The 19,870-nt window shown below is 44.2% G+C and overlaps 1 protein-coding gene across 3 annotated transcripts in view; it reads left to right on the forward strand.

Moving 5' to 3' along the window:
* Positions 1-19,870, forward strand: part of rpgrip1l (RPGRIP1 like) — a 291,830-nt gene that overhangs the window by 48,208 nt on the left and 223,752 nt on the right. For all 3 annotated transcript variants that reach the window (XM_070897996.1, XM_070897997.1, XM_070897998.1), the window contains exons 2-4: positions 8,355-8,442; positions 14,987-15,131; positions 19,450-19,748. In XM_070897996.1, coding sequence (XP_070754097.1) covers positions 8,358-8,442; positions 14,987-15,131; positions 19,450-19,748 — 529 coding nt within the window. In that variant the 5' untranslated portion in view covers positions 8,355-8,357. The remainder of the gene's footprint in view (positions 1-8,354; positions 8,443-14,986; positions 15,132-19,449; positions 19,749-19,870) is intronic.

A 19,870-nucleotide genomic window follows, 5' to 3' on the forward strand; every position in this document is an offset into this window, starting at 1 on the left:
CGGCCTGCGACAGCCTCATGTCTCGCGAGGCAAATTCCTCCGCAGGCGGAAAAGGGTGGGCGCAGAGCGGTGAGGGATCAGGGTGCACGTCGATGACATCATCGCTGGACGCGCCGCAAGCTCCAGTTACCCCCAAAATCTTGGGGGCAATTTCACCCTAGGATCCACTGCTGCCTGCTTCCGGGCGAAAAGGTAATTGTGACCCCATGGCGCCTACCAGCGGCACGAACAGGGCGCAAAAAAGGAGCAATTTCGGCCCCTTGGTTTGTCACTCAAAATGACCATGATTTTTCCTTGCTTAAATCTTTTCAGTGAATATTGTTGAGTGCTATGTCGCAGAGCGTATTTGTCATTGTGTGTCAAAACAGATTCCACTTTCAAATCTTCGATTCTAATCCATTTTTTTTAATTGAAATGTGGTCCAATCAAACATGACCTTAAAAACAATTTGCATAAAGAAAGACTTGCATTTATATAGCACCTTTCATGGACGTCTCAAAGTGCTTTACACCCAATGAAGTGCTGTCACTGTTGTAATGTGGGAAACGCGGCAGCCAATTTGCGCACAGCAAGCTCCCACAAACAGCATTGTGATAATGACCAGATAATCTGTGTTTATTATGTTGATTGAGGGATAAATAATGGCCAGGACACCAGAGATAACTCCCTTCCTCTTCTTTGAAATAGTGCCATGGCATCTTTTACGTCCACCTGAGAGAGCAGACGGGATTTCGATTTAACGTCTCATTCGAAAGATGGCCCTCAGCACTGCACTGGAGTGTCAGCTTAGATTTAGGTGCTCAAGTCCCTGGAGTGGGATTTGAACCCACAACCTTCTGACTCAGAGGTGAATGTGCTACCCACTGAGCCACAGCTGATACAACCTTACTAGTGGTTCAATAAATCTGAGCCTGTAAACAGTGACTTAGTGGAAAAATGATTATAGCAGAATATCTTGAACATGCATACAGTTTGTAAATCCCAATCAGATAATTCTTGGGAAGATATGCTTCCTTAAGGTTCCCCATTTGCAATTCACTTGGAGATAAAACACTATACCATTTTCAATAGGAAAACTTAAATTACTTACAGCACTAAAAATTATAAGTTTAAGTTTTTCAGGGTGAATGGTCAGCTTCTTTCAGGGCTTACATTAGCACCAGTTTTTCTATGTTTTTCTATGTGATTCATACTGATTTAATTTAAACTGTATTGATGATAATGGCTTGTCAAATTTTACCTGTATAAGGATCCAACCTCTCCTGCTTTATCTTCATGTCTACTCAAATACCAAAATCACTTTAATGCCTATCCCATGACCTTTCATCATATGAATGTGGTCTACTAAGCCCTCCCCTGCTCCATTATTAATGGTGGAGACTTCGGACATCTCCGCCCTACTCTCTGAACTTCCTCTCTAAAGCAGACCAACTTTCTATCTCTGGGTTTTTAAAAGTCTTCTCAAAATCCATCTCTTTGACATCTTTACTCCACTCTCAACACTTCAACAAAGTTCATTATTTATTACTTTCTTTCTCTTTGAGCATTGTGGGACATTTTTTTTACATTAAAGCCACCATATAAATGCAAAATGTTATTGTTTCCTTGACCTAAATTTGTGCTTAGTCTCAAACAGGATCTTCAGGCATGCTCGACCAACTTCCAAGCGCGAGCTGCTTTGGTTAAAATCCAGTATCTACCATTAATGGAAAACTTTGAAAGAATAGAATTAAAAGCAAACTATAGATTGGAATCTCAATTATCTGCCTTTCCAATTATTTTACAGAATTTTAACAGGACAAAATCATTGCATGAGTTATTCATAGAATCTTACAGCACAGAACGCGGTGCTTCAGCCCACATGCTGTGCCGGCTCTTTAAAAGAGCTATTCAATTAATCCTACTCACCTGCTCTTTCCTCATCGCCTTGCAAATGTGTCATTTTCAAGGAAATATCAAATTCCCTTTTGAAAGTTACTATTGAATCTGTTTCAACCACCCTTTCAAGCAGTACATTCCAGATCATAACAACTCGCTGCTTAGAAATAATTCTTCTCATCTCCCCGCTGGTTCTTTTGCAAATCATCTTAAATCTGTGTCCTCTGGGTTACTGACCAACCCGCCAGTTTATTTATTTGCACTTGTCTTTATTCGCATGCCTCAGGTGTTGAACCATACATGTAAAACAATAATTTGGGAGCTCCCAATTGTCACTGTACATGCCCCTGCCCTCTCTTTTTCCCCCAACCCCCCCTTATGGGTGAGGTTCCACTGTATGAGCCAAATAAAATATGGCTGCATCCATTAAAATTTCCCCAGTGATCTGCTTCTGTGAAACTGAAACAGTAAAATCATGGGATAACATTTCTGTGATGACTCTTCCGTTCTCCCACCGTAACATTGGCCGTTTATGCCATTTCTTTGCAGTTTCTGCCAATCTTTCACCGAAGCTATGGGATGAGGTCAGAAGAACCCCTGTGGAATTACGAGCTCATATTTTTAACATGCAGTTCCTTCCTCCATTATGACTATCGTATAAATTACCTCATGCTATTGCACCACAAAGTATTGAAGTAAATGATAGTGAAACCCAGGAGTCAAAAAGAGAGCACTTAGTACTATGCTCCAGTTTACTGGGATGTGCCACTTGCTGCCATGTGATTCTTCTCATCTTCAGTAGGCAGATCAAAAGTACACTCCCATCAGACCTGGACTCAGGGTACAAACCAACAGACCATTTATTTAACATAGAACAGCTAAGTGAACAGTTTTGAGTGCAAAGCAATGTATTTACAAACTTTGCTATTCTATTCAATATATCAAATATGACAAAATGTTCTCTTGAACCATCTCTCAACATAATATTGAAGCTCTCAAATATTTCCTCAATTACATTTACATGGCCACGCTATCGCAGAGTAGTAGTCTATTCTCCCTACTTGCCTCAGACGAACGCACCTCATAAATTAAGCCACAGAAATATTATTCCAAATCTTTTGATAGTGTACTGAAACAAAGTCCCATTTAATAAAGCTTGCATCTCCTTTAACTGCAATTAGATTGGCTAGTTATTCATCAGATTGAATTCTCTGTGATAGTTGGAACAGATATTTTGTCTATTCGGCTATCAGGGACATAATTCAACAAATTGACACCCATGGCTGTGTATTCAACATACATTAATGTATTAAATCCACTTTTGTTCAATGGGAACAAGCCACAGACTTACTAATTATAAATGTTCAACCACATAGCCAGAACTGGAGAATGCAAGTCAGTGGAAATTACACCCAAACTGTACAGTGCTCTGGTCAGACTGCACTTTGAATACTGCATTGTGTTCTTGTCGCAAGACACAAGGCTAACATTCAAGCGCTAGAAGCAGTGCAGAGAAGAGCCATGAGGCTTATTGATATTGCCGAATGGCTGGACTATGAGGAAAGACTGGAGAGACTGTATTTTCTATTGCTGTCTGCCTCTGTTTTCGCCCCAAAGGGGCGGCATGGCGGCGGTGAACTCTTCTAAACTGGCGGCCAGCTTCCAGTGCCCCACCGGGGTTTTCGGTGGGGCACGGTGCATTACCGCCCAGAAGAGACGAGCCAGAATACAACATCCCTGGTTGCAACGCCGGCTCAATTTTTGATTCCCGCCCAACCTGTAGTGCTGCGTAGCATGCACTGGTGGGAACGCCTGTAGCGGCTGCAGTGAGGTAAGTAATGCCGACCTCAGGTAAGTGTGATGGTTCTTTTTTTCTCGTGATTTATGTTGTGGCGTGGGTTATGTATTGGGAATGTTTTGGTGTTTTTTTTCAGGTTTTTTTTTCTCCCCAGACCTCTCCTAAAGCGCTTCCAGGCTGGCTCTTTAGCTCGGGATTTTTGCTAATCCCTTAGTGCTCCGCCCCACACTCAGGACCCAGCTGCCCAATTTTGCTGATTGAGGCGCAAACTTTTTCCAGCCGATATCAGGACTACCCCGTCGTCATTAATGCCCCGAAATCCTAAAAGTCGAAAATACAGCCCTTAGGCTTTTCAGCCTGGAAAGGAGCCATATGAGAGGTGATTGATATGTCCTTACTATACAGTATAAATGCACACGAGGCCCATGCTTAAGAGAAGGTCAGTCTGTGACCTGTCCTTTATTTCCTAGCACTCAAGTGAAGGAAGTGGGTGGAGCTTCCCCTTTTATATCTGAAGGTCTAGGTTAGGAGTGTCTCCCACAAGTTCACCACCTAGTGGTCATTGTTCTCACAGTGTACAACTTAGGTCAGATTATACATGGGTTACAATGCTGGTTGAATACATGACATCATCTCCCCCCCCCAAAGTCTTATTGGGATCACAGATTGAGTCTCTCTGGTGGTTTACGCTCCCTTGTAGAGCGCCTGAGTTGGGGCTCCGGTTGTTGGGCGCTGGCCTGAGTGTCTGCTGTTTGCGGTGCCTCAGGCCTATCCGGACTGCCCACAGTGACTGGGCTCTCCTCCCTTTGGTTCCTGTGTTCGGTCACCTGTGGTGGAGTGAACTCTACATCGTGTTCTTCCTCTGCTTCTTCTATGGGGTTGCTGAACCTCCTTTTTGTTTGATCCACATGTTTGCGGCAGATTTGTCGATTGGTAAGTTTAACTACCAGAATCCTATTTCCCTCTTTGGCAACCACAGTGCCTGCGAGCCATTTGGGCCCTGCAGCGTAGTTGAGGACAAAAACAGGGTCATTTACATCAATACATCACACCCTCGCATTCCTGTCATGGTAGTCATATTGTGACTGGCGCCTGCTCTCGACAATTTCTTTCATGATGGGGTGTATAAGGGATAACCGGGTTTTGAGTGTCCTTTTCATTAGCAGCTCTGCGGGTGGAACCCCTGTGAGCGAGTGTAGTCGGATCTGTAGGCCAACAGGAAGCGTGATAAGCGGCTTTGTAGGGAACCCCCTTGAATTCTGAGCATCCCCTGTTTGATTATCTGCACTGCTCGTTCTGCCTGGCCGTTTGAGGCCGGCTTGAACGGTGCCATTCTGACATGGTTAATTCCATTGTCTGACATGAAGTCCTGGAATTCAGTGCTTGTGAAGCACGGGCCGTTGTCGCTGACCAAGATGTCCGGTAAACCGTGGGCGGCGAACATTGCCCGTAGACTTTCTACCGTGGCAGAGGATGTGCTTGAATTTAAAATGTCACACTCGATCCATTTGGAGTAGGCGTCGACTACAACCAAAAACATTTTTCCCATGAAAGGACCTGCGTAGTCCACATGGATGCGTGACCAAGGCTTGGCGGGCCATGGCCAGGGGCTAAGGGGGGGCTTCCCTGGGCGCATTGCCCAGCTGGGCACACGTGTTGCACCTGCGAACACAAAGTTCCAGATCTGCGTCTATCCCTGGCCACCAAACGTGTGACCTGGCAATTGCTTTCATCGTGACAATGCCCGGGTGCTCATTGTGGAGTTCTCTGATGAACACCTCTCTGCCCATCTGGGGCATGACTACGCGGTTTCCCCACAGTAGGCAATCGAGAGTTCATCCTTGCGCCTGTGAAATAGTTTAAATTTCTCAGGGCATGCCCTGTACGTGGCTGCCCAGTCCCCATTCAGGACACATTTCTTGACTAGAGACAATAGCGGGTCTCTATTTGTCCAGACTTTAATCTGACGGGCTGTCACGGGTGAGCCTTCGCTTCCGAAAGCTTCAACAGCCATGACCATCTCAGCAGCATGCTCGGTAGCCCCCTCAGTGGTGGCTAGTGGGAGCCTGCTGAGTGCATCGACGCAGTTTTCGGTGCCCGGTCTGTGCCGAATTGTGTAGTCATAGGCGGCTAACGTGAGTGCCCACCTCTGTTTGCGGGCCAATGCGTTTGCATTTATGGCCTTGTTGTCGGCCAAAAGGGACGTTGGGGGTTTGTGATCTGTCTCCAGCTCAAATTTCCTGCCAAACAGGTACTGGTGCATTTTCTTTACCGCATATACACATGCGAGCGCCTCCTTCTCTACCATCCCGTAGCCCCTTTCTGCCTGGGACAGACTTATGGAGGCATAAGCTACCGGCTGTAACTGACCCTTGGCATTGACGTGCTGCAACACACACCCGACACCATAGGACGACGCATCGCACGTTAACACAAGTTTCTTACATGGGTCATATAGCGTTAACAGATTGTTGGAACATAACAATTTGCGTGCTCTATTAAAAGCCATTTCCTGGATGTCACCCCAGACCCATTCGCGACCTTTGCATAGGAGCACGTGTAGTGGCTCTAGCAGCGTGCTCAATTTGGGAAGAAAGTTACCAAAATAGTTCAGGAGCCCCAGGAATGAACGCAGCTCCGTCGTGTTATGGGGTCTGGGTGCTCTCTGGATCGCTTCCGTCTTGGACGCAGTCGGGCTGATCCCGTCTGCTGCTACCCTCATCCCCAGGAATTCTACCTCTGGAGCTAGGAAGACGCACTTCGCCTTTTTCAGTCGCAGCCCTACCCAGTCCAGTCTGCGTAGCACCTCCTCCAGGTTGTGGAGGTGTTCTTCAGTATCGTAACCCGTAATGAGGATGTCGTCCTGAAAAACCACCGTCCCTGGAATCGACTTGAGGAGGCTTTCCATATTTCGTTGGTAGATCGCGGCGGCCGAGCGAATCCCGAACGGACATCTGTTGTACTCAAACAACCCCTTGTGTGTCGTGATGGTGGTCAGCTTCTTCGACTCACTCGCCAGCTCCTGGGTCATGTAAGTTGAGGTCAGGTCCAATTTAGAAAAAAGTTTGCCACCGGATAGCGTCGCAAAGAGGTCCTCCGCTCTCGGTCGTGGGTACTGGTCTTGAAGTGACACCCGATTGATGGTGGCCTTGTAATCGGCACATATCCTGACCGACCCATCCGCCTTGAGCACTGGCACAATCGGGTTCGCCCAGTCACTGAATTCGACTGGCGAGATGATGCCTTCCCTCAGCAGGCGGTCCAATTCGCCTTCTATCTTTTCCCGCATCACGTACGGCACTGCTCTGGCCTTGTGGTGTACTGGCCTGGCGTCCGGGTTTATGTGAATCACTACCTTGGCCCCCATGAAAGTGCCAATGCCTGGTTGAAAAAATGAGTCAAATTTGTCCAGGATCTGTGAGCATGATACTCGCTCCACAGAGGAAATTGCATTGACATCGCTCCATTTCCAGTTCATGACAGCAAGCCAACTCCTCCCCAGTAGTGCGGGACCGTCCCCTGGGACAATCCAGAGTGGCAGTCTGTTCTTCGAATCTTTGTGGGTCATGACTACCGTGGCGCTACCTAGCACCGGAATGATCTGCTTTGTGTAAGTCCGTAGCTGTGCGTCAATCGGCGATAATTTTGGCCTCCTGGCCTTGGACGCCCACAACTTTTCGAACTGTTTGATACCCATCAGGGACTGGCTGGCCCCCGTGTCTAGTTCCATTGATCCTGGAATTTTAAAAAAAATAACTGAATGCTGAAATGGAGGACCTCTAGTATCTCTCTAGATGGATCAATTATGTTGCACCAAAGGCCTTCCTCATCTGTAATTATCTCGTGGTGTAATTACATATACGTGTTATATTCAGGCAGCCTATCTGGTTTTAGCTGTTGTGTTTTTGAAAGGGCTGATAATTTTCTGTCTGTATTTCTGTTCCTCTGCAGCTCAAGTCCATGTTAATTATTCTACTTAACAATGTTGATATGGAAAGTATCAAGAAACTAAAATGTGTCCATTGACAAAAATCCATTGACACTAATAATGTCATCCACCAGTGCTACTTAACTAGATTACCTAATAAATTAGCAGCTTCAGTCATTAAAATATTATTACTTTAAGCTATGTGGTTAACATTTGAACATAGTTTATCATGAAAATAATATTTGTGTATTGCAACCTGTAATTACAGTTGCCAATTACTGTGTAAACTCCAACACTGGGTGTATATGTTTGACTTTGCAGGGGCTACAGCATGAGGTAAAACATCTTGTAAAGGAAGAAACACCTGGGTTGGCAAATATTTAACAAATTTTACTTGAATGTAAGCACCCAGATGTGGAACAGGTGGTGAAGGCTTTAAAGCTGGAGTTGGTTATTTCATAAAGCAGAACAAAGTGGTTGTAAGCTGTGTATCATAATTTATCTGAGTCGCAGATGAAAGGCTTTAGACAGCGTAAGGATTAAACTAAGTTTTTTTTTTATCACCACTCTGAGGCATTCACAATATGTTTTGATTACTTTAATAACCTCAGCTTCAAAACATGGGCTCTCTCTGAGGAAAAGCCATAAAAGTAAGATGACCCCATCTGTTTAGTGATAAAATCCTAAGATGTTAGGTACAAGGTGTGGATAAAAAACACTCAAATGTAATTTGTCCTCTTTTTTTCACAGACCATGTCGGGCCTAGCTGATGAGACAGCAGGAGACCTCCCTGTGAAGGATGTAGGCATGAGCCTGGCTGGAATTGGTGGATTGCAAGGTTGGAGGCACCTGCTAGTCATTACCAGAACATACTTTGATCAGTGTATCCATTAGTTTTACTTTGTAATCTCTTCCTTTTATGGTATCAGTGATCCAAATGGTCAGGGTTTACTGATTAAAGCCACTATTGAACATCAGCTGGTACTGATTGTACCCTTCACCTGCCTTGTAACAGTAGAGATTTAGTCTTGTTTCATGATTCTATGTCTCCGTAACATCCTGTTACCATAAACAGAAGTCATTTTGATCACTATTTTAAAACTTACATTTCCTTTCTTCCTTTTTCTGTTAGGGAAATTTTGCATGAAAATTTTTCAAGAGACATTTTACTTAAACTGATTCCATATGGGATCTCGATATTCTTGGATCCTTATTCGCAATAATCTGCCTTGGACAACAATGTAGTCAGAATATTGGGACTCAGTCTTGTAGGTCATTATGTTTTTCAAGATTTGTTGCCTTGGCCATTTACTGCACATACATTTCAGTGTATGGTACCAGATTGTGCAGCTTGTCAGTGATTGTTGTTGCCTATGTCATAATCATCATCATCACCATAGGCAGTCCCTCGAAATCGAGGAAGACTTGCTTCCACTCTAAAAGTGAGTTCTTAGGTGATTGAACAGTCCATTACGGGAATTACAGTCTCTGTTGCAGGTGGGACAGACAGTCGTTGAAGGAAAGGGTGGGTGGGGAGTCTGGTTTGCCGCATACTCCTTCCGCTGCCTGCACTTGTTTTCTGTGTGTTCTCGGTGACGAGACTCTAGGTGCTTAATGCCCTCCCGGATACTCTTCCTCCACTTAGGGCGGTCTCTGGCCAGGGACTCCCAGGTGTCGGTGTGGATGTTGCATTTTTTCAAGGAGGCTTTGAGGGTATCCTTGAAACGTTTCCTTTGCCCATCTGGGGCTCGCTTGCTGTGATGGAGTTACGAGTAGAGTGCTTGCTTTGGGAGTCTTGTGTCAGGCATGTGAACAATGTGGCCCACCCAAAGGAGCTGGTCGAGTGTGGTCAGTGCTTCGATGCTGGGGATGTTGGCCTGATCGAGAACACTGATGTTGGTGCGTTTGTCCTCCCAGGGGATTTGCAGGATCTTGTGGAGACATCGTTGGTGGTATTTCTCCAGCGATTTGAGGTGTCTATTGTATATGGTCCACGTCTCTGAGCCATACAGAAGGGCGGGTATCACTGCAGCCCTGTAGACAATGAGCTTGGTGCCAGATTTGAGGGCTGATCTTCGAAAACTCTCTTCCTCAGGCGGCCGAAGGCTGCGCTGGTGCATGGAGGCGGTGTTGAACCTCATAATAGGCTCCCAAGGCATGGAAAGTGGTCCATGTTTTCCAGGGCCATGCCGTGGATCTTGATGACTGGGGGCAGTGCTGTGTGGCGGGGTCAGGTTGGTGGAGGACCTTTGTCTTACGGATGTTTAGTGTAAGGCCCCTGCTTTCGTATGCCTCAGTGAAGATGTTGACTATGACTTGGAGTTCGGTCTCAATGAATGTGTGCAGACACAAGCGTCGTCCGTGTACTGTAGCTCAACGATAGAGGATGGTACGGTCATAATATGTAGAAACAGACAAGACTTACCAAATGAACGTCAAGCTGTGAGGGACAAATTAAGTGTGAAAGTCCAAAAGCATGTGGAATTTAACCTCAGCAGAAGTTCAGCTTTAAATGATGTTCCTCATTGAGATGCAGTTCGAGGGGAGGTTTACTTTCCATAGCACATGTGTGAAGAGAGCAAGCAGAGTCTGATTCTTCTGAGAGTTTAGTGCGGATGGGAATTCAGATTGTCTTTTTAAGTTAGACACAGAAGGATGGCATTGTTGGGGAACCTTTGTGATGTGTCTGGAGTACAATATTTGGGTCATCATGGATCCTCAATGTATCTAGGAAGAACACATTGCACTGTGTCAAAAAATTGAGTCTCTTGAAATGAGGATCTCTGTGCTTGAACAATTGTCCATGCTCCACAGCATCAGAGAGCATAAGGGGTTTTTGATTCTTATTCTTCAGAACACACCTAAAGGGTAGACCGAGAGAAGACGGTGAAGATCCGCAAGGGAATCAGAAGCAGGCAGTAGTCACGGGTGCAGGAAATCCCCGAGTCACTGGAAATGACCAATAGATACATAGGCCAAGATTTTCCAGGGGGTCAGCAGGCGCGATCGGTGGCGGGTCGGGTAGGAAAGTGTTTTTTTCCTCCAGCGGGTCAGGACCCCGCTGTGAACCCGCTGCCACTCGCTTTTCCCCGATATCAGGTCTGTCAGCGCTGAACAGAAATGACACGCAGTGCCAGGGGACCCAATTCAAGCAATCATGACCCTATTTAGAGATCATTAAGAATACATTTGAGCTCATCTTTTGATTTTACGCCCATGGGGTCCTCGCTGCTCGGGGCTCGCGTCTGTTAAGCTGCGGCGTTCAGTGGCCATTATGAATCATCTGTTGAGTAAAAGCTCCTACCTTACAGCAATTTCTTCCCTCAGCCACAAGCTCTTACTCCCTGCATTTCCACAACAGATTTACCATGCTGAAAGTCTTTACAGAAGTCTCCATCCAGTCTGACCTCATTGCCTCTCTCACCATTGACAGATCGCTTCTGTCATCTTTATTTCGCCTGCCATCTATTCCATCAGCATGGGTGCTCTTTATGCTCTCTCGCCTTGGTTCTCAGAATCCCACCATGATCAGCACCAGACACACCAGCACCACCAACAACAACACCAACCTTATTCAGTCAACTAATGTTGCACAGGGCATCAACACCCGACCACATTGCCAGATTTACTTCCCTTGACACTGTACATCCTGGCTGCCACACGATACGCCAGGTTGGCACCACCTCAAACCAACACCAGCTGTACAATGCCCAAGCCATTCCTTTCACACTCATGACCATGGCAGGTGGTACTGTTATGTCTCGCCATTCACTACAACGCAATAAGCCACTTCCAAAGGTGCATCAAATCTGTCCAAGAACACAAAGTGTTGAAAATAAAGGTTTCAATGTTTGACACCACATATACAGAAACATTACATGAATATTGCACAAAACACCCGTGCCTTACCTTGTGTGTTGTTAGTTGGTATGATTGCATTAGGATGAGGGTAAGTGTGAGGGGTGGCTAGTGAGATGGGAATGTAATAATATAGATAGCGAGGAATGGGTGGAGGTCCAAGTAAGTTTGTGTAAGTAAGAATGTGCAGGAATAGGGTCGGGAAGGCAGAGTGATAGGGATGGGATGAGTGGCACAGCAGGATGAGGTTGAGTGTGGCTTTGTACTAATATTTCATGATCTACTGAAAGCATTGAAATGTTTGTAGCACTTCAGCGGTCTTCCTAACCATATCCCTGCTTGTGCCCTCCTCTACAATGTGCAACCAGGCTGTCTTGATCTCCTGGGAAGGTTTCTTCCATCCCTGCATGCTGTGACTCCCTCCATAAGCATATGGAGTGAGTCATGGGAGAGACTGGGTGCAGCCCTGCACCTCTATGCAGTGCTTGTCAGTGTTTGCAGCACCTCAATGCTGTAGAACACTGACTGCACGAATGTCAAAATAAATTTGGACTTGGTCCCTTTAAGGAAACCGGCTGATGTTGCATCATCAAATGATGTCACCAGCCGATTCCTCAAATTGGTCAGGAAATGCTCTTTGTGGGCGTAACAAGCACAATGAAGGAAAATTAATTTCAGATAGCAGGATGGAGCCAGCAGCGGGGTTGGGACCCATCACCGATATCTCCCGCCACAGACCTACCGAAGTCAGAAAAATTGTATCCATAGTGTTGGGCAAGTATGAGGTGGATAGTAATAGTGACTCAAAGGAGAAAAGTCCTGAGCTATATTGTGGCATGAAGCACTAGACTATCCAGGGCTGAGGCAAATTGACTGCAAGAATAGCAGAGCTGTAGCACTGAGAGATGGCACAAACATGGATCTGTTGGGCTCATTTGAAGGCCTAGCCTTTGTAAAGTCACGAGTGTAGACTTATTTGTAATTGTAGTCCCAATTAGTATGTTGCACCCTAGTGCCAAGGTGAAGGACATCACAGAATGGGTGGGAAAATTTCTGTAAAGGGAGAGATAGCAGCCAAAAGCAGTCGTGGACCATATTGGAACAAATTACATTTGAGGTCTTGCAGAGCGAGTTTAAGGAATTTGACACTAGATTAAAAAACAAGATTTTAAGAGTGACTGTCCTAGACCTGACAAGATCTAGCTGCTGCAGGGAACGATCCCTATGCCTGAATGGGTGGGCTACAGGCGTACCTGATATTAGACCTCGGGTCTCACTTAAATGAGACTGGCGAGCGTTGGACACTGTTGGGTGACCGCAGGCAACTCGTCAGTGAAGAGGCTTGGACTTTGATGCAACGGCCTCATGTAAGTTCTTAAAGAGGAAGAGAAGGTTGCCAGGAAGGGTTGATTGGGAAGGAAAGTGACCGGGAAGGAAGGCCAGCAGCAGCCCGTGTTTTAATGTAGAGCCTGGGGGGACAATTCCTGCACCTCCTAGTTCCACATTCAGGTAAGCTTTATAAAATCTTTTTGATGGTGACCTCCAGTGATCCCTTTAAGGATCGCTGGTTAGGCCACATGTAGATCTGGTTTACCTGAATGCAGTCTGCCTGGCTTCAACTACACTCAGAGAAACCCAGTTTTGCACAGGGAGCCTCGGACAGGCATAAGAACCCTTATTTTCATATACAAAGGACCTACCGATATTTTTGTGCCTGTACCAATGTGGTGGATGGTGCACTTCCAGCTTGTAATGAATGCACCCTTGCTACATGCCATTTTGGAGGCTTAGGAACCTTGAAAAACCAGCACAACACCATTAAATTTCTAGCCGTAATTTCCAAATTGCTTCCTGTGTCATGCACTGACAGGTTCAGGAGTGGAATGGTCCACAGCTGGCTGCAGGGTTGGTGCAGGAGGTTAGCATTCCCATTCTTGGGGCATTGGAGCAAGTTCTAGAACAAGGGAAGGTGATTGCCTTCACCTGAACTGAAGCAGGACCAACAAACTTATGGAGAAGATAAATAGAGTACTGGGGAAGGATTTAACTGAGTATGGCAGGAGATGGGGAAAGTAAGTCTGAGATGAGAGAGAGCAGGCAGGATTCTTGAAGCTATTGGATTAGAAGCAGAAGGCCTAGCTGAATAAATTTTATCAAAGAAGAGAACAATGAGGCTATAAGGTAGTGAGAAATAAAATCATTTATAGAAGGAGTAAGATATCAAAAAATGAAATGATGAAACCAGGAAGCCAGACAAGGGTCAATATTGCAAAAGATTACAGTCAGGATTGTGTGGTATGCATGTGAATTCATGATTCCACCAGAGTAGAACTTCATGATGTCCAAAGGGGAATTTCACAAAAAGGTTTACCTCCAGGCTGTCTGTATTTATCAATTTTCTTCTCCAACCCCTTTCACTCTCTGCAGAAAGCTCATGGACTGCAATCCCTTGATGGCATAGCTGTTGTCATGGAATTGCTAGATGTAAATGTTGCCTGGTGACTTACCACAATGTGACACAATCTCACAAATGTGCTGTGCTACCACCTTTCCACAATGCTGAATTACTGGTTTTAATTTGCTTGTTTGAAAGGAAAACTCAAGATGCGTTTGAAACATTTTGTTCTCACTCTCAAAATTAAATCATTACAGATATAATGTCCAATGTACAGAGGCAATGAGTTAATTTGGAAACCTTACAACACCAACTTAGAACACACAATATCAGTCATTGCTGTGTGAATGTACTTGTAATTAGTGCTTTAGTTTTCAGTATGTCACTGAATGGCAATTGTCCCACTGTGCATCTCTCTTCTGATAAATACTACACTAATTGACTGTCGAGAACACTTTTTTTTGCACTTTCCCCTATTTTATTCTATTAATTGGAATAATATACAATAACTCACCAAAACAAAATCATATCACGGAAGTCAGGGACAACCAATAACAAATACAGACTGTTATGGGAGTCTCTCGGTTCAAACATATTGCTGTTAATTTTGAAATATTGAAATTGAGCTTTGGTACTAAATCATCTGCCCTGTTGTATAACATCTAATAATATAATTATAATATGTGACTCAATCGTTCCTTCAGAAGGATGAGGGGTGATCTTATAGAAACATTTAAAATAATGAAAGGGATAGACAAGATAGAGGCAGAGAGGTTGTTTCCACTGGTCGGGGAGACTAGAACTAGGGGGCACAGCCTCAAAATACGGGGGAGCCAATTTAAAACCGAGTTGAGAAGGAATTTCTTCTCCCAGAGGGATGTGAATCTGTGGAATTCTCTGCCCAAGGAAGCAGTTGAGGCTAGCTCATTGAATGTATTCAAGTCACAGATAGATAGATTTTTAACCAATAAGGGAATTAAGGGTTATGGGGAGCGGGCGGGTAAGTGGAGCTGAGTCCACGGCCAGATCAGCCATGATCTTGTTGAATGGCGGAGCAGGCTCGAGGGGCTAGATGGCTTACTCCTGTTCCTAATTCTTATGTTCTTATGTTCTTTTGTTCTAATCACAGAATCATCTAGCGCACAAAACACTAGAGCTCGTCAAGCAGTGTCTCGTATCTGCCGTGAAGAGCTGGAGGATCGCTTTCTTCGGCTACACGATGAAAACCTTTTACTCAAACAGCATGCACGAAAACAAGAAGATAAAATTAAAAGGTTGCAATTCCTGTTAATTTAATTCTTTCATGATCAAAATGCTGTTCTCTACCATCAGCTATTTAGCAAATGCTATGAAAGTATCTATCTAGCTGCTAATGATCTTCTAACCCTATTGTCTAATGTGTTATATTGTTTCAAGAAGACAAGTGAAGGTATTTATAATTTTAAAACTTTTTTGCGAATTGAATTGTCTTAATGCCTCCCTCCCAATTTTTCTCCCAAAAGCACAGTCCAATGCTGGGGCATGGTTCTATGGGAGCGAATAAATGAGCACTACCCCTCCCAAATAGCCATTTTTCACATGGGAGTCCATTGACTGCTGGCAAAATATTTGGTCATGAGGAACATCATAGCTGAGCCATTCTGGTCCTTACCCGATATTTACATATGCATATTTGTCAGCAAGGGTCACTGGATGGAAATTAGAAGCTGGGACTCTGGCTGATTTTTTTTTTTGTCTTTTTTCTCCCCTTCCTAACCCAGGAGCACCAAAACCTTTGTAATCCCCAAATTGCAGCTCCAGCTGAGCTCAGTTAACTCAGCACAGACTGGAGATCGAATCTCGAACCTTTCTGGTCTGTATGGCTTCAATTGCCTATGAAAACTTATGCTTCTAGTTGTAGCCAAATTGGTTTTACCTCTTGTATCCTTAAAAAGAACATAAAATCATTGACTGTATTTGGACAAAAGAGCACCGAGTGCCTCACCCAAGTGACAAGTATTCATGTGAGAGCATTGAGGTTGTCAGGATGACCACCTTCAATGAAATGAAATCTTCTCATGCCTGGATGCATGCAAATTAGCGTGAGGAAAGATCTCTGCCTCTCTCATCTTAATAAGATTTCTAAAGTATATACAACTTAAAGCAAAAGTTTCAACAGGTGTGCAATAAGTAGTCGGTCTTTTGTATTTTTAAATAATTAGTTAGAAAGAGAGAGAGATTCTAATTAGCACCTAATTATTATGTTGAGAATTTAAAGTGTTAAGATTCTAACCAGTGACATCTGTGAGACACCTAGAGAGCAGAGTAGTAAAAGAGAGAGGGTGGGAATATAGTGTCTTCTTTATCTAATTCCACCTGTATTTTGCATATAATAAAAAGCATATTAAGATTTTATTACAGCTGCGCATGTGTGGGAGTGAGTGAGAAACACATAGATGGACAGACAGACACAAACGATACTTGCTCAAGAACCCATCAGAAATCACCAAATTCAGTGGTAACATGGATCCTTTAGAAAATAACAAACCAGTGCTGCTAAACACAGGATCCCTCCATCCAATGTTGCCAGGCCCATGTTCTGCCCCTCCCCTCAATGCTGACAGACACTACAAATCTACCAGTAACCTCAGGTTTGTCTTTCACAGTCCTGCCAAACCCAGGCTTCATCATGCACAGGGATCCTCAACCCAGTTCTGACAAACCCAGGACCCTTCCCATGTACTACTAAAGCCCAGGACCAGTACTACCAAAACTCTAGACTGCCTCTTTTGCTGCTAAATTCTATTCTCTTTCCTCAGTATTGCTAACTACCAAGGGATAGTATTGGGGGTTCCCCGATCTCCTGCCATAACTTTAGCAAAAGAGCAGTGGAAACCGCGGGGAAACAGCATAAACAGCCACTTATGCTATTTCTCTTGGATTTCCGCCAGTCAGCTGCCAAAGTTACGGCAGGAGATTAGGGGAGAATCCGCAAGAAGTTATAGCCACAGACATCTACCTCCAATTAATGCATCTTGCACACCATCTTGCTGTGTGGTCTCGGCTTAAAATGGTACGGGATAAAAATGAAATACATAGATAAATAAATGTAAAATAAAGGCCACACATTTACAATTTTCACAGAATAATGGATTGAATTGTTAAATTGAATCACCCAATCAGAAAAAAAGATCCCAAGCATGCTATTAAAAAGCATAGTCTTATTTAGTCAATAAATCAATGCCCTGATGTTATTCCATACATAACATAAGGTCATGGCCCCCCAACCTGCAAGAGAACGGCTCCGCAAGTCAGCAAAAAGAAGAGCTGGAACGGCGGGCCTGGGACATTGTGGCCCCTCGACCTGCGAGAGAACAGCTCCGCAGGTTGGGCTATAAAAGAGCTGGAGCAGTGGGCCTGCGACATCGTGGCCACCCCCACCCCCGACCTGCGAGAGTACAGCTCCGCAGGTCGGCAAGTAAAAGAGCTGGAGCTGGAGCAGTGGGCCTGGGATATCGTGGCCCCGCCTCAACCTGCGAGAGAACAGCTCCGCAGGTCGGCAAGTAAAAGAGCTGGAGTGGCATACCACTTCAACCTCCAGCGTGAGCTGCTCCAAGGATTTTGAGATGGACGACTGGGTGACGTCATCAAAACCCTGGTCGCCATTTTGGAACGTGGACAGGAACATCGGCAGAGCCCAGGTACAGAGGAGTGGGAAGGTCGGGGTGGATGAACGACGAATGTTTGTGGTGAGATGCGGTGAATGTTTGTGGCGGAGGAGCGGGAGGCGCGAGATTGTGGCGGAGGTGCGACAGATGAGGGTACAGGGCCCAGAAGAGCCGAGGGCCCAGGGGCAGCACAGGCCAGCCCACACTGATATGTGTGTGCGCTAGGTCCGTACAGCAGAGCAGGTTTCCAGTCGTCTTGGTTAATCCTTGTCACTGGACCAAAACCTAGCTCTGTCAAGCCCGTGTGGTGCCTGGTGTGCAACGGTCACCACACGTTAAAAAAATTCCCGCACAGGCATCTTCCACCCCTTCAATTAGAATTCAGGACTGGAACATCGGATCCTTCATCGAAACACCTGTGAACTCGTGGAAGCAAGTCACCCTCGTTCGAGGGACCGCCTATGATGATGATAAGCATCTGAATCCTGTGACTCGCTGTGAGCAATACCACAGGGGATGTACTAGTTACAAAAGAAAATTATGCTGGATGTCAAACAGTAACATTACTTTAACAAAGCTGTTGCATCTTTGCTTAACTTAACAGATAATCACATTATTTGCAGGGCAATCTATTTAGCTGTGAACAGTGTTGAGTGTACAAGGAGTTAAATTAAACACACAAAACGTCTAATAAATTTTGCCTAATCCTGTGAACTGAAATTTCCATTACCCATTCATTTATCCTGAAGTTATTTGCATCTATTATACTTACAAAAAACATGTTTCAACAAAGAGGAAGAGTTTAGCCAATGTTGCTAATTATTTTTGTTTCGAACTTAGTTGATGTTTGAAGGTAATTCAACATGTTTTTTTTCCTATCTCATCTGATGTATATAAATATATTTGGATTCACTGTTGCCCACTTAAATCCAGCACTTGACAAATGCCACATCATAGCAAATCACACACCTTAAACAAATAAATGGAGACATTGTTTTATACATGTGACAACCTTTGTACAAAAAACAGGGTTGTTATTAAGCAGGCACAAAGTCTTAGTGTTAAAGATGTGCGACCAATTTTGTAGGGTCTGTAACTTGTCCTATTCATCAAAGCCACCTTTCCTTTCTTTGTGTGCCAAGTGTTTTCCATTCACTGATATGCATGTTTTCTGTTACTCTATATTACATCACCCTCATGTGCCCTTTGATAGACTTTTGTTCCCAGTTAGTATTTCACATCAAAACTGGATGGAATCAAAGGTACAGTTGATCAAATGCCAACAGTAGATTGAGAGTATTTTAAAAAAAAAGATGAAAACCATGATGCCTGTCTTGAATTTAAAACAAAACTGTGTCTGAAAGTCATTATTTGTTCAAATCTACTTTTGCAATTGTTTCATTTAAGGTTGCAAAGCGAAGCTAAAGTTAGGAACTTATAATTAATAATGTGTTCCATATTGCTTGGGTTTTATTAAGGACCACCTAAACTTTATAGCATCATATGCTTGTGAGGTTTTAAAGTCTAAAATTCTTGATACTGTATATGGTGCAGTAAATGGGATAAACACAGTGTTAAGGTATGAGATTCAAACCTTGCATTCCTCCAACACCCACTCCTTAGAACTATTCTTAGCAACTTATGGTGTGCTCCATATATAACTTCCTTTGATTTGTTATTCATCAAGCATATGGAGTAAGTATGTGCTGCCTGTGTAGCAAGCTAGAATGATAAGCCCTAGGAAACTGCTATTTGTCAGTGTTATAAAGCAGATTGCTCTTCTATGGTTTTGATTAACTTCAAAGTACTCTTCACAGGCAGTAATAGTTATATCAAAACCAGAAATGTATTATTCACGTTTTGCACTAGAGTCTTTAGCCGTGTTTATGCCCTTTTCAACAAAATAGTTTCGCTGATTTTTCATATTATTTTCCTGTTCTGTCAGGATGGCTACCAAGCTAATTAGGCTCGTCAATGACAAGAAGAGGTCTGAGATGGAGAGTGGCGGCATCAAACGCATAGGCAGGGACATTGAGATGGAAGAGATGATTGAGGAGCTGCAGGAAAGAGTGTGTGAACTGGAGAAGCAGAATGAGGGGCTGAGGAATCGACTGTTAGCTGCTAAACAGCAGCTACAAGTTCAAGGCCGTAGAAACACACCGTACAGTTATGTACAATCACGCATAAACACAGGCCTCAGAAAAGTTCATGAAGTTGCCTTTACGCAAGAGAATCTGAAAAAAGGTACTAAACATAGCTGGACATATTTTTCAGGTATTCTACTATACCCTGTCCTTTAGCACTTTGAATGCCGTTTACCTGAAGATTTCATTCAAAGCAATTTTTTATCAGGATGCGTATTAAAC

The sequence above is a fragment of the Pristiophorus japonicus genome, chromosome 13 (assembly GCF_044704955.1).
Source record: "Pristiophorus japonicus isolate sPriJap1 chromosome 13, sPriJap1.hap1, whole genome shotgun sequence".
Taxonomy (NCBI): Eukaryota; Metazoa; Chordata; class Chondrichthyes; family Pristiophoridae; genus Pristiophorus; species Pristiophorus japonicus.